Source organism: Colobus angolensis, unplaced genomic scaffold, assembly GCF_000951035.1.
Source record: "Colobus angolensis palliatus isolate OR3802 unplaced genomic scaffold, Cang.pa_1.0 Scaffold63, whole genome shotgun sequence".
In the NCBI taxonomy this organism is placed as follows: domain Eukaryota; kingdom Metazoa; phylum Chordata; class Mammalia; order Primates; family Cercopithecidae; genus Colobus; species Colobus angolensis.
Genome location: NW_012119932.1, coordinates 1957034 through 1972260, shown reverse-complemented (window position 1 = coordinate 1972260; position 15227 = coordinate 1957034). Strand labels below are relative to the sequence as shown.

The following is a 15227-nucleotide window of genomic DNA, read 5'->3' as shown; positions in this document are numbered from 1 at the left end:
GACAGAGGGAGACTCCGTCTCAAAAAAAAAAAAAAAAAAAGATCGCACAGGCCAGTGAAACACAGCTACAGGTTGTAGGATTTTTTACATTTTAAAACCTCATAGAACAATCATTCGCCATCAGTTGCTTTCTATAAAATATCTATTCTAGATGATGTATAAGATTCCATCTATGACAGGAGTCTACTATTTGCTGAGTTTGGCCTTAGGGGTATACATACGAATATGGGTACAATTTAGGTTGAGATTCCCTACAACATTGACAACTTGAATATATCCTATTTATTAAAGAAACATAAGCTGTGTGGAACTTTTTAAAAAAGCTTTTAGTGTCACCTATTCAATTAAGTGTTTTCTTAAGAAATATTTTTAAAGCTATCAATAGCTTTACAATTGATAGCTTTAAAAATGTTTCCATAGAAAAGAAACAACAGTTCTCAACAGCTTTAAAAATGTTCCCATAGAAAAGAAAAACTCAACTGGTACTCAAAGAAAAGCATATTATACTGTAAAATGATAGAGAACTCTTTTCATAAACCCACTGGGCACCAGGGGAATAGAAGTACGGGCCTTGGCTGGTGGCAAAAAGAGAAGGAAAAAAGCCCCTGCATCGCACACCTCCAGGGGGCACTCTTCACAGGCATTCTATATAAACAGCACCCTCCCTGGAGCTGTGCTCTGGGATGAGGCTGAATGAGGCAAACCTAGATACCCTGTCTCTATTACTTACTGTGCGATTTTAAAGAAGTTATTTAGCCTCTCTATTCCTTAAATTTCTCACTTATAAAATGAAGATAATATTAAGGACGTAAGTCATCACCTGTTAGCAGATGTTTTAGAGCTGCACAGTCATTATGATAACTGTCTTGTTGTTTTGCTATACATTTAACCAGCATTTCAAAATTCTTTCAGCCATTATCTCAACAAATACTTACTGAGTGCATTCTTTATGCCACACAGTGTTCTAGGCATTAGGGACACAAAAGTGAACCAAAGATTTAAAATTTCTGCTCTCATGTAGTTTATGTTTTAGTTCTACTGAGAAACATGGAACAAAAAAACAAAAACAAAACATGTCAAGTGGAAACAGTAATACAAAGATAAATAAAAAAGCTCAAGAGAATGTCAGTTTCTGTGTCTGTGCGTGGGATACCTGTTTTAGACAGGTGAGTCACAAAGGCTGCTTGGATAAGATCTTTGAGCAGAGACCCAAATGTTATGAGGAAGTCAGAGGCTTGTGACTATCTGTGGAATGTGTTCCAGGGTTGGAAACCAGCTGTACCTGTCCCTGTAGCAAGGCACACCTGACAGCAAGGAGGCTGGCGAGGCTGTAGATGGGATGCACATGGAAGACTGTGATAAGAGACCACGAGGCAGGACCTCTCTGACCCCATCAGAGAGGGAGCTGTGAGGCACACCATGGAGGAGGGCCTTTCAGACCACAGGATTTTGCATGCTATTTTGGGTGAGATGGATGGGAAGAAAACAGAGGGTTCTGCACAGAGGAGTGGTGTGATCTAATTGACATTTATAAAAACATCACACTGGCTGCTGTATGGAGAACAGATCTGGGGTGGGAGGGAGGAGACAGAAGACTCAACAGGACGGGTGCCAGCAACTGTGGCACACGCTTATAATTTAAGTAACTTCTCCAAATCTATTCCAAGATTTATAGTATGGCAAACTAACTTGATAATGAAGAGGTCTTTTCTCTCAATACACGTTAAATTTACAAAGAAATATGCTTTAGAAAGTAAAAGCACTGTTTAAATGAAAGGTTGGTAACTAATTATCAAAACTGTTCCACTTGGTTTTTGATTCACATGAATCAACAATTAGGTACAATTTGCTTTGCTGATTTCCTTAATCTCAGGAATTCGTTTCATCAAAATAAAAACTTGAAATGTATACTAGGTACATGAAATTTTTTTTTTTAAAAAAAGGAAAATTGGTACTAGAAACAATCTTTAAAGAGGATAAAAGCTCTAGTTGAAGCACAGTTTATGAGATTCCCCACCAACATTTTAAAATCACACTGTTAAGATTTCTATGCCTATTGAACTAGAAATAACACTTTTCTGGAAAGATTTCTTCTACATTTGGCATATTAGCCAATGACTCTAAATAAGCTCACCTATAAATGGGATGGAAGCCAAGGAATCGCCAGGTGGACTGGTACTTGAAGCTTTTCTTTCCTCCATTCTTTTTATGTGGACCTCTCGACGTGCATCATTGGGCAGCCAGCAGGTAGTGTCTGACCCAGTCTCCTGGTCATTTACTGCCAAGATGTAAGACTTATGCCTTAAAGGCTGTGGTGTCTGGCGTCCAGATGGAGGTTTTTCCCTTAGGATGACAGCTTCTTTATTATCTAAAGTATCTGATTGCTCAATTTCAGCCTCTTGTAAACTTAAATCTTGATTCCTTTGACTGACGGGTAGTTCTAAATCTGAAGTACCGGCGTTTTCACTCAACTGAGGGGCAGGCTTAGCAGAGGCTCCAGATAAAGAGGGGGATTTCCCAGTCTCCACTTGCTGATCAGGGGTGCTGTCAGTCCTTACCCATGTCTGCTGATTCAACAGACTATTCTGATGCAAGTGATTTACTGGTCTTTGGTCTTTGATAGAAACAAATGATTTCTGGCTAAATGATGGTTTTGTGACATGCGTCGAAGGAGCTTTCAGAGAATTACTTCGGACTTTCACAAGAGGTGACCTGTCTGGTGAAATACCCCGAGGCAGTGACATTCCACAAGTAGTCTGAAAATTTCTGTTTGACTGCAGTGCTTTTAGATCTGGTGGAATTTTTTTAAACTGTGACACAGATCCCACTCCTCTACCACTCAATCGCCTGTTATCAGAATTAACAATGCTTGGAGCCACAGTAAAATTGGAACCTCGAAAAGATTTATGAATTTCTTGCTGCCTAGGTCTTTCATAAATACCTCGTCTATCATCCTGTTCAGTAAACCCACTCCACTTGTAAGTCTGTTTTTTCTCTCCATTGGAATCAGGTATTGGAGTTCCAGAACTGACATTTTCTAAGGTTTCATCCTGTCCCTCAATATAATCCCATGAACGAGTTCTATGATTACTAAAACTAACAGCTGGAGACGTCAGTGCTCCTTGAGATGCACTTCTTGGACAATACTTCATTAGCACAGAATCTTCCAGTCTTTCTTGGGACACACTGCGTTGCCGTATCTGGACAGACTGGGGCACTCGATCATGAGAGGTGCTTCGACGTCGTCCCTGCAAAGTAGTGCGGTTGGGGATGACCTGGTTATAATCCGTCGTGCTTTGAGATGCTGCTCTTAAACTATCTAATCTTTCTTGTATTGTCCGACAACCTATGTGCAATCGTCTGTTATCAATATACTCTTTGTAAGTTTTATAGTTTTTCCAGTCTATGTGCTGATGGGAATTTGGCGAATAGTGATTAACAGATACAGAAGGAGCCTCCACAGCTTGAGATCTGCTGCTTGAGATTCCTTCAGAATGTCCACTGTAATTTCCAGATTTAAGTAAAATTCCAGAAGGTTCCAATGATCTGGAGCCTGCAGTCTGATGAATTAGATGAGTGGTGGGAATTGATAATGGTGGTGATGTGGCTCTTGACACTGTTTTTAAAGAGGTCTGCTCATTCACACCATACCTCACTTCTTCAGTTCTATGTGAAGGACCTGCATGGTTGTTTCTATTGGGTAACAAATCTACAACCTTCTCAGAAGGCACAATGACAGTCCTTACACTTTCATTGCAAACACACACTGCTGTGTTTGATTTTGCAACATCTGTTGGTGATGGAGGCACTTGTATTTCCATTCTATAGGCCCTGCCAGGTTGTGTCAGTACTGGTGTACTGGTTTGCTGTTTGCTCAATGATGAGTCAGGAGGAGATATTTCAACTGGCTGTGCCATGGCTGATGGGGCAGATGGCAGCCAGGGATAGCAGATTGGTGGAGGTTCGGGTATATTGCGGGCATTGCCACTATAAGCTTCGTTGCCTTTCAGGTAGGCATCTTGAGAATATGCCTGTATAGAAATGAGAGAAAGGTGTCACTGGAAATTCACAACAAGAATAATAATTTCGATTTTTACAGTTCACTATTGTATCTGACTATGCCCTACCTCGTTCCTGAGTGACATTCACTATAGCATGCATGCAAACACAACATAAGGGTACTCTACAAATCTAGAAAGAGCTCTCAGAAATCAAATACATTGTAGAATCTGCAACACATACAAATTACAATCACCTCTTTGCTCAAAACATGTGAAACTCATAAATTTCTACCCAACCAATTAGATGCACCCATATTGCTTCTAAAATTCTCCCCATTCAAGCCTTCTGATTTTTCAGCAGTCGACAGGTTAAATGGCTGCCAAATAAATCCCAGCAAAGGAAGATTCATGTATTTTGCCAGAGAAAAGGTGAAAATACTAAAAATCTTAAATGCATTTTAAGTACTACTACTATCATAAATTAAATCTAATTTATTTGAAGCATCTTGTCAATTAACCATTTCAGAGTCCCTGAGAATAATCCATTTTGATAAACTAAGCCCATCAGCAGCCATGCTAAGTATTTTAATATTTAAAGTAAGAGAATATGCAAGTTTAAGAAATAAAGCACACACAATAAAGGCACAAAAATATGAAAAAAGGTAACTCATCATTCTGTATATAATTTATACTTCTATTTTAAGCTAATGCAAAAGTATATCATACAAATTTATTTGGTCTCTTTTACTTATTAGGAGGAGACATTTCTCTATTACTAACAGGCAGGCATGCAGGTCAAATCGTTTTTTATCAACTATTTGTAAAATTATTCAGCAATATTTTTAAAGCCTTAAGAATAACAGAAATTAACTATAGAGACTTTACAAAACAGAGCTCATCAGTGCAACACAGGGGCTATGTTCAGCATCTGAGACAGGTGTGGTAACACATCTTCCCCTAATCAAAACAAGCTTAACTCAAGACTATCAGCATATCCTGTCTTTGCATTCGACAGCTTGCAAAGCTCAAGTGCAGCCACAAATATAACAGCAAAGTAGTAGGGACAGGAAGAGGGTGAGATACTTAAAAAAAAAGATATATATATATATATATATATATTACGTATTTCACACACACATACACTGATGCAGGTAAATATTACGCTGTAGCATCAGTTATATACAGGATACAAAGAAAAAACCAAACATAAAAATAAAAAATAAAGATGGAAAACCATCTATCACAAACACATTCTGCAAATTAGTAAGATTAACATGATAGAGGGACTTCTCTAAGCAAACTGAACAGTTTTTAATAGATTGGCTTATTACAAATCTCTACAAAACATGACTTAAAAAGCAAAGAAATGGCTACTGTGCATTTCTTACCAGTGCTGTGACATCCTTTGTAAATTGTAGCTAGCAGAAAATAGGAAAACATAGTAGAAGCTGCTTACTGATATAAAGACAAAATCATGTTGTCATATTGATGCTGGAAACGGCAAGCTAAAAATACATCTATACTTGTTTCTCTGGAAGGTACCAAGAGAGGTAAAGGGCAGTGAAGCATAAAGAATAACTCCAGTATTCTTCTGAACATCTTTTTCCTCAAGCTTTTATCTGATTCTTGTTTGATGTGTCTACCATTCTTGAAAGCAAAATACATCTCGTGACATGCATTCCTAACAAATATTTTCTTCAATATGCACTGCTGTCTGATAACATGCTACAAAGCTTCCCTCCACGAGAGCAACAGTGATGTCTCTCATTTCCCCCGAGCTTCTTCCATCTCTGCTTCCAGATGACGAAACGAATGCTCTATTATGCATTTAAAATAGTACAACCTCCTCCTTCCCCAGTAAATCAGAGCATAACCACAAGCTGTCAGCAGACTGCAGCTGCCTTTACACTAAGATTCAGGGGGAAAATGACTTTTATTAAGTAAGTTTCACTCAAAAATTAAGATCTTTCAACACTGTGCCTTTTGTACTATTGTATTAGTTTGCAAAAGTAACTATTGGATACACATAAAAATATTACTTCCAGAATAATTCTTGTTAACCTATAATAAATATTATAGAACACAGACTAGAATGCAGTGAGAAATTAAAGCTAGGCATATAAAAGAAAACATGTCTACATAATATTTTTATGGCATGAATACAGTTAATCCAAACATGCAGTTTGGGTATGTGCATTGACACACCAAGTCTATCTTTTCCATGCTGATTAGAATCTATACCAATACTTTTCTGCAATAGGAAAATTGTGTCTGGATGAGAGAATACTGTGCTATCTGGTACAGCACTTCCCACAGTGTCCTTGTGTCATTTTATTATATACCACCTGAAAAGGAGGATGGGGGAGAGGAGGTCCCCACGGTCAATGATGTAGAGTCACTTGGCAAGCTTTTTGATTTCTCAAAACCACTACAACATTAACGTACGTTGTGAAAATCGAAGGAAAAACATAAACTTATTCACTATGGAGGCCATCTTTTTCCAGAGGTTTTAACAAAACTAGAATATCTACTTGTGTAATGCTATTCTAGAACTAGTATTTTAAAAATAACTCCTTTAATCAAATTTGGGAAGAAATATTGTTTAGTAATAGAAGTATACGGCTGGAACTATTAAAACTTGGGAATATTTTACATACTTCAGACATCTCTAATATTTCTGTATGGCAATTCTAAATGCTAAATAGTGTGCAATACAGTCACAGGTCCCTGCTTCTGAGTTATCGCAAGGGGTCCTGAAATCCATACACATGCATGCATTAACCGTGAACATCTCACACATGCAGTACTATTATCTAATGTAAGCAATATGGTTGAGATAATAAAATATGGATTCATTCAAGAACATTTTTCACAAAATGTACATTGTGAAACTTCAAAGTACGAACTTATTCACTAGGGAACCTATTTTTTTCCCCAGAGGAAAAATAATTAGAATATCTGCCTGAGAAATGCTGTTCTAAAACTTTTTTTTTTTTTGAGACTGAGTTTCACTCTGTTGTCCAGGCTGGAGTGCAGTGGCACAATCTTGGCTCACTGCAACCTGTGCCTCCCGGGTTCAAGCGATTCTCCTGCCTCAGCCTCCCAAGTAGCTGGGATTACAGGCATAAGCCACTATGCCCAGCTAAGTTTTGTATTTTTAGTGGAGGTGGGGTTTCACCATGTTGGCCAGGTTGGTCTCAAACTCCTGACCTCAAGTGATCCACCTGCCTCGGACTCCCACAGGTGCCAGGATTACAGGTGTGAGCCACCATGCCCGGGTAGAATTAATGTTTTAAAGATATGTCCTTTATTCAAATTTGAGGAGGAGTATTATTTTTTAAACCAATGTCCTAAGAATTACATATTCAGTTTAACAATTTTGAATTTTAGTTAGGTTTTAAGCCCAAATGGATACTTTACAACATATGTAGGTGTTTTGATAGAAATAGACATTTAATTTTTTCCCAACTGACCAGCTCTTGTGAATTCAACAGAATATGACAAAACATTTTTAGCCATTTTTTCCATTCAGCTTTTTTGTATATCACTTCACATTCCTTCTTGAGCTTTCTCTACCCTTGTACTTAAGTATTACACCTTATAGGAGTTTAATAGCTTGTATTTTAAAACTGAAGCCTTCTCTAATGAAAATAGAATAGTGGCAGCCCTGTTTTGCCTACTAGATACAAAAAGCTCTAAAAAAGGGGGGAGGAGGAAGAGGAAGGAAATAAGAAAGATGACCCAAAGAATTCTTCCTTTGGAATTAGAACTCTAAAGGGTATGTTAAATACAACTTAATACTAACAGCCTGGATCTTGATTATATGTATAGTGCCTAATAGTAACTAAATAATCCTAAAATAATCTTCTAGTTCATTTTTTATACAGTCACATCAAAATCACCATGACCATACCTGTGATACTGTGTATTAAATGGTAAACAAAATAGAGCCAAAAAAAAAAAAAAAAACCCTGAAGAATAAAAATGGTGGTGAGATTAAAATTCCTGCCTTTCAGTTCATCTTTAACAGTTATTAATTTAATGCCATTACCTATGATAAAAGCAAGAATAACTTCATGTTTATTGGTAGATGCCAACCATGCCAGCGTAGGGAATGGGAGAAGGGGATGGTGTAGATGGAGAAGGACTTCTTTTCATTATACCTTTCTGCGTTATTTCAAATATCTTCAACCAGCACATGCTATTCTTGTAATTATTTAAAAATAGATTTTAAAAAATTACAAAGTAAACTGCTGCTAACTTGCAAAATATGAAAGAACCCTCCAGAATCACACTCTTGCTTCCCTTACTACTAGGCCGGACCACCTAGATGTACACTTGACAAATGGCTACTTAATATTAAATAGGATATTATACTGATTATAAAACACATGAAATGCTTATTTTAAAAGTAATTCTAATAAACCTCAAGAAATACTTAGTTTAAATTACATTTTTCAACTTATGCCACATATCCATAGAGCAGCAAAAAAGAAAACTGGACTCAGAGCCTCAAGGTTCACGTTAGAATAACAGTTCCAATACCAACTGGCAGGGTGATTTATGGTAAAGCCACCTAAACAATTCATCTCTACTCAATAGCAGTATAGGACTGTGGTTTAGAGTACAGACTTTCGTCTCAGACCTGCCCAAGTTCAAATCCTTATACCATTTGCTTTTTTCCTTATTATACCAGACACGCTGTTTAACTTTGCTGTGTTTAACATAGAACAGCATAAAGTAGGTTTAAAATGTCCTGGCCAAATATTAGACATACCCAAGAATCTCCAGAGTTACAAAAACCGATTAACTTAAAATTTAATTTTTGAGTCAATGGAGTCAAATGCTTAACAAAATGTCTTGGGTGATGAACCAAGAGGAATGCCCTGATCTAGTTCTCCTACCACTATTTCACTCAGGGAAGTATTCTCTTTGGTCAGTGCTGTGGTCTGAATGTTTGTGTGTTCCCCTCCCCCAATTCGTATGTTGACACCTAATCACCAATGTGAATGAGTTAGGAGATGGGGCCTCCGGGAGATGATTAGGTCATGAGGGTAGACCTCATGTATGAAATTAGTCACCTCCTAAAAGAGACCACAGAGAGCTGTGTCAGCCCTTCCACCAAGTGAAGACACAGTGAAAAGGTTCTATCTATGAGAAAATGGGCCCTCATCAGACACCAAGTCTACCTGAGCCTTGACCTTGGGTTTCCCAGCCTTCAGAATGTGAGAAATAAGTTTCTTTGTTTATAATCCATCCAGTCTAAGGTATTTTGTTACAGCAGCAGCCCAAATAGACTGAGAGTCAGGATCACTGTTTAAGCGACTGGATTGGTGTGGCTATTTCATTCATGTATAGGTAACATTTAATGGGGAAACAAAACCATTTTGGTTTTTGAAAATAAAATAAAAAACCTTTTTATTTTGCAATAAATACGAACCTGCCTAAGATACCGGAGTCTAATATATTACAACAAAATACTGTCAAAATGATTAAAATGAATGTAATACTATTCATATGGTTAAGCTAGAAAATATATGCTGGTTTAGAAAATGAGGTTGCCAAGCACAGGATTACTATTACTAGCAGTAGTTTAAAAACAGAAATGAATTATTCTTAATTTTACTTCATGGTTTTCAACATTCTGTCATTGTCATCCACGAATTATGAAACCTATAATCATATACCTGTCCTTACATGAGTCAAGTTTTAAGCCAAATTAAATTTTCTAGGCCACCTTTCACAGGCAAGCAGAACGCTTCTAAAATAATTTGGTCTGTGTATCACTTCAGGAAAAGAAAAAAAACCTCCATGCAATACCCAATCCTGTTGCCCAGGCAAACACATACAACCACAAGTGTTTCCGTGGGCAAATTATTTTTACGGTGGCTGTAAAAATGTTCACATTACCCATTGCTTTTCTTTACGATAAATTTTCAACCTCATGGGAAAAAATACATCTTTAAAAGCATATGTTTTGAATAACAAATTTAAGATCTGCATAAGTACTTCTGAAGGCCGCTTAAAGAACATTTTAACTCTGGAATGTATGTCAGAGACAGAGAATTATATACTCCTTTGATTTCTTAATGAATTACACTACATTCAAATGTGAATGAATTAAGGATAGGTTTAAAAGTAGGGTTTTCTTTTATGATTAAAGGTGTGTGCTTTTATTTCTTAATGATTAAAGTAATTCAAATACCATGTTTTAAAATACATTTTATGTTACAGTATACCAGAACTCGACTGCTGAGCCTTGAAGATCTGTATGCTCATGTTATTTACTAAACTGGTTTTTCTCTGTTTCTGGGATACTTTATATTTTACTTTTACTTTAGATTTACTTAAATAAAATATAACAAGACAGATTATTCTAGAACATGAATAAGTAACAGAAAAAACCTAATTTTTCTTTAAGTAACCTATTTTTCAATTAATCATATCATTACAAAATTATTCCTTCCATTGCATGAAGTGGTTTGCTGCCCTTCATCAATCACACTGCAGGATTTCATGGCGATTCTGCATTTAATTGCTTCCTTGCCAGCCATTATGTGAAATGAGCACTGTTCCAAGAGCCATCCAACCAGTGCCTTCACCTTGGCAAGGAAAGGGTCTACTGAAGATCAGAAAACAGTTCAGTTTCGGAAGCTGATTCTGTCTTCAAGCCTTCAGATTGCAAAGAGGAAGCCAGGTAAATCCTTCGCTACCATTATACATCATCTTCTTTATAAGAAGAGCACTAGAGGCCGGGCGCGGTGGCTCAAGCCTGTAATCCCAGCACTTTGGGAGGCCGAGACGGGCGGATCACGAGGTCAGGAGATCGAGACCATCCTGGCTAACATGGTGAAACCCCATCTCTACTAAAAAATACAAAAAACTAGCCGGGCGAGGTGGCGGGCGCCTGTAGTCCCAGCCACTCAGGAGGCTGAGGCAGGAGAATGGCGTAAACCCGGGAGGCGGAGCTTGCAGTGAGCTGAGATCCGGCCACTGCACTCCAGCCTGGGCGACAGAGCGAGACTCCGTCTCAAAAAAAAAAAAAAAAAAAAAAGAAGAGCACTAGAGAAGAATTCCCTGTTTATTTCTAGTCTAGTGATTTTCACAGCCATTGGTGTCTGTGGTTATGTCTGCTACATGACCGCTATGCTGAATTGTCAGGGTAGGAACTCTACAACCACTTTTGCATGCCCAGGAAAATTATTGCAGCTAACTGTACCTGCCTTCCTGAGCCTCCTAACTCCAACTGAACTGTGTACTTCAGAAGAGTAATTGTTTTCAGTACTAAGCCATTCCTAAATAAAATCTACATGCCTTGAAAACATAGGGTTAATCCCCATGAGTTTTACTTCATTATAGTTTACATGTCAGTGAATGACTCTTTAGGATCAGCTTTAGTGATTTTTTTTGTAAAACATGTTTACAGATTATTTAGGGCCTTTGATGAGCTAAGTTCAAACTACTGCCTTACAAATGAAGAATATTACTATACCATTTCTATTACCATGACAAAGAATGGATAAGCTCCCTGCTTTTCTTGATTTTAGCTATAGGTAATAAGAAAAAAATCCAATTATTCACCAAAAAGAATTAAAAATAAATACTTCAGTGGCCACCGCCACTTCCTAGATCTAACTGTTAGTTGTCAGTATGTTACTTAAAGAGTTTTTCTGTTTTATTCTACTGAATAAAATCAATGGAAGGAAAGTATTTTATTGAATGAAATATATATGTGTATATATATGTTTATATATGTATGTGTGTGTATATATACATATATATAGATAGATTTTTTTTTTTTTTGAGATGAAGTTTCACTCGTTAGTCCATGCTGGAGTGCAGTGGCACGATTTCGGCTCACTGCAACCTCTGCCTTCCGGTTTCAAGCAATTCTCCTGCCTCAGCCTCCCAAGTAGCTGGGATTACAGGTGCCCACCACAAAGCCCAGCTAATTTTTGTATTTTTAGTAGAGATGGGGTTGCACCATGTTGGCCAGGCTAACCTTGAACTCCTGACCTCATGATCCGCCCACCTCGGCCTCCCAAAGTGCTGGGATTACAAGTGTGAGCCACCACGCCCAGTCGAAATTTATATTTTTATCATCTTCTTACTTTCAGCAATATTTAAGCTTAATAAAGAAGTATTCCATTTAATTCATTTCTTTATAAACATCAGAAAACTATTTTAGACAAAATACTAAAGTTTTCAAGTTTCATTTCAAGACTGTAACATATTTTCCCCTTAAGGTGCAGACTCTGTCCATTGTGAACATTTTAGGAATGAATTGATACTACTTACAATACTGCTTGGTGAATTTACAAACAGTAATATCTACTGGAAAATCAGAAAATGGCAATCATAAAATGTGTCCTCATATAAAAAAAGAAGATTCTAATTTTTTTTTCTCTTTACTTAGTGAGAAGGGGGGAAAAAAAGATTCTAATTCCTGGGGATATGCACTTGCACTCTGAACTCTTCCTTTGGTCCAAGGATGAACTAGAAGGCAACACTAGGACAAACGCTTTAGGAATCTCGTTCTAAATGACGGCAGTAAGAGTTCACTGTAGAATCAACTTAACATTTCCATGTCACTTAATTGCAAAAACTTGACAATGGTATTTTTGGTCTGATTTTTGTAAAATGCAGAGAATTCCAGATTCTGTAAAAGGAACTAGAGGGTTTTCAAATTCTAGAATTTTTTTTTTAATTCAATCTTTAATACTTCTATCCCAAAAATATTTTCCTAACATTCATGACTGTAAAACAACTCATATATGAATAAATAAAACTTACCACTTGGAGAATGTCTTCATCTTTTGGCATAACACTAAGTTCCAATGTTGTATCACTGAAATTGAATATATATACTATTTTAGGAGAGGTAGAAGTGTATCAAAAGACTTAACGGAAAAACAGTTAACTCAGAAGTATTTTTTAAATTGTTGAAGAGTTTGTTTTTGGTATTCTTATATCTTTATTTTTAAAATCAAATCATTAGAATGAAAAGAAGTCACCTTTGTATATATAAGTTAACTATATAGAAAAGAGGGACGGACCCCTGGCATGTCTGTGCTATTCATCATCAGCAAAGTCTTCTTCATAACATGTTTCTAACTTAGAAATATAAAGTATGTTGCTTATATTAAATAGTCCCAAGACAAAACTCTTAACAATATCAGTATACAATTATTTGTTTTACTCAAGTCACAAAACAAATTATAGACTGTCATATATTCTGTTCATCAAGTTAAAATTCATTAACATCAAAGAACCCTCAAATTTAATATTTTAAGTAATTTCTTTTCTTTTTTTTTTTTTTTTGAGACTGAGTCTCTCTCTGTCACCCAGGCAGGAGTGCAGTGGTGCAATCTTGGCTCACTGCAACCTCTGTCTCCTGGGTTCAAGCAATTCTCATGCCTCAGCTTCCCGAGTAGCTGGGACTACAGGCACGCGCCACCACACCCAACTAATTTTTCTATTTTTCAGTAGAGAGGAAGGCTCACAACATTGGCCAGGCTGATCTCAAATTCCTGACCTCAAGGGACCTGCCCACTTTGGCCTCCCAAAGTGCTGGGATTACAGGCGTGAGCCACTGTGCCCAGCCAACTAATATTAAACATCTTAATTGTGCAATATTCCCTCCTGGCCTCGGAAGTGAAGGAAATCGCTTTACCATCACAACGACTGAGATGACTCATTTTAATAACTGTATAACATTTCAACTATTTACTTTCTTGCCTATGATTTACTTTTAGTGCCTTTGCAGGGATAGCTCAAAGTCTAATTTTATTTTGGTTCGGTAAATTTCCTGTTGAAAGTGATAGAGAAATTTCCTTAGGTTTCGAAAGTTCAAAGGGGTAAACACAACTGAATCCTGTGATCTGGAGTTACATACAGATATGGCAAAGGCACCGGGCAAAGTGGCTCACACCTGTAATCCCAGGCTGAGGTGGGCGGATCACTTGAGGTCAGGAGTTCGAGACCAGCCTGGCCAACATAGCGAAACCTCGTCTCTACTAAAAATACAAAAATTAGCTGGGCGTGGTGGCAGGTGCTACTCAGGAGGCTGAGGCAGGAGAATTGCTTGAACCTGGGGGGTGGACACTGCAATGAGCTGAGATCGCGCCATTGCATTCCAGCCTGGGCAACAAGAATGAAACTCCCTCTCAAAAAAATAATGAAATAAAATAAAATAAAATAAAAAGTTATGGCAAAGGCAGTGCTACTACCTCCACCAAATGCTTCAACAGCTAAACTAACAGTATCAGATAGATTTTCCCCCAATACAGTCAAGAGATTAAAAAACAATCAAATAACAACAAAAAAACAAAATAACCTATTGGTGTCTCTTCCTGACAGATTTGAATCATTATGTTTCGTTTCATAAATGCTCAGATTATGCTAAACCCATGAGAACCACAGGTTCAAATAAATTTAACTAGTAAAATATGTAGGTACTTTTATTTCAATATTTAGCATTGGTAGAAACTGATGTTTCGATAAACTCCTGCACAAGGACACATCTGTTTGTTTTTGTTCTGAGACAGGGTCTCACTCTGTCACCCAGGCTAGAATGCAGTGGCTCTATCAAGGCTCACGTGATTGACCTCCTGGACTCAGGTGATCCTCCCACCTCAGCCTCCCAAGTAGCTGGGACAACAGACACACACCACCATGCCCAGCTAATTTTTTGTATTTTTTAGAGAGACAGGGTTTCACCATGTTGCCCAGGCTGGTATCAAATTCCTGGGCTCAAGTGATCGGCCCACCTCAGATTCCCAAAGTTCTGGGATTACAGGCATGAGCCACTGCACCCAGCCTGCAGGGACACATGTTTCATTAATACACTGCAGAATCTCTAGGGCTTTGTGCTGCATTACCCATTTGCTACCAACTGCAGATAGAAGAAACACAACTTTTTTAATGGAAATAAAATTATGAAAAAATATTTCTCTAATATTCAAATTGATTTTAGTGGTTGAAGTGTTATTATTCCGAAAAATGAACTGCACCAGGAATAGAAGAATTAATGTAGATTTTGAAGAAAACAATGATTAAGTTGGTTTTTAAAGAAGAGATATTAACAAATACACTAAAAATCTTTTAAGTTATGGGCTGACAAAACATATCGTTGTATTTGTGATGATCTAAATTATTTTGAGGAAAAAAATTTTGGCAAAATCTGTTATCTCTTGGAGAGGCTTTAAATTCATTATCAACATTAGA

General features: G+C 37.3%; 1 protein-coding gene across 3 annotated transcripts in view; it reads right to left on the bottom strand.

Moving 5' to 3' along the window:
- The window catches only part of ARHGAP21 (Rho GTPase activating protein 21), a 134079-nt gene that overhangs the window by 33237 nt on the left and 85615 nt on the right, over nucleotides 1-15227 (bottom strand). For 2 of the 3 annotated variants that reach the window (XM_011963829.1, XM_011963827.1), the window contains 3 exons: nucleotides 12795-12849; nucleotides 5390-5419; nucleotides 2135-4031 (listed from right to left, as the gene is read on the bottom strand). In XM_011963829.1, coding sequence (XP_011819219.1) covers nucleotides 2135-4031; nucleotides 5390-5419; nucleotides 12795-12849 — 1982 coding nt within the window. The remainder of the gene's footprint in view (nucleotides 1-2134; nucleotides 4032-5389; nucleotides 5420-12794; nucleotides 12850-15227) is intronic. The other variant, XM_011963830.1, reaches the window with a different exon arrangement.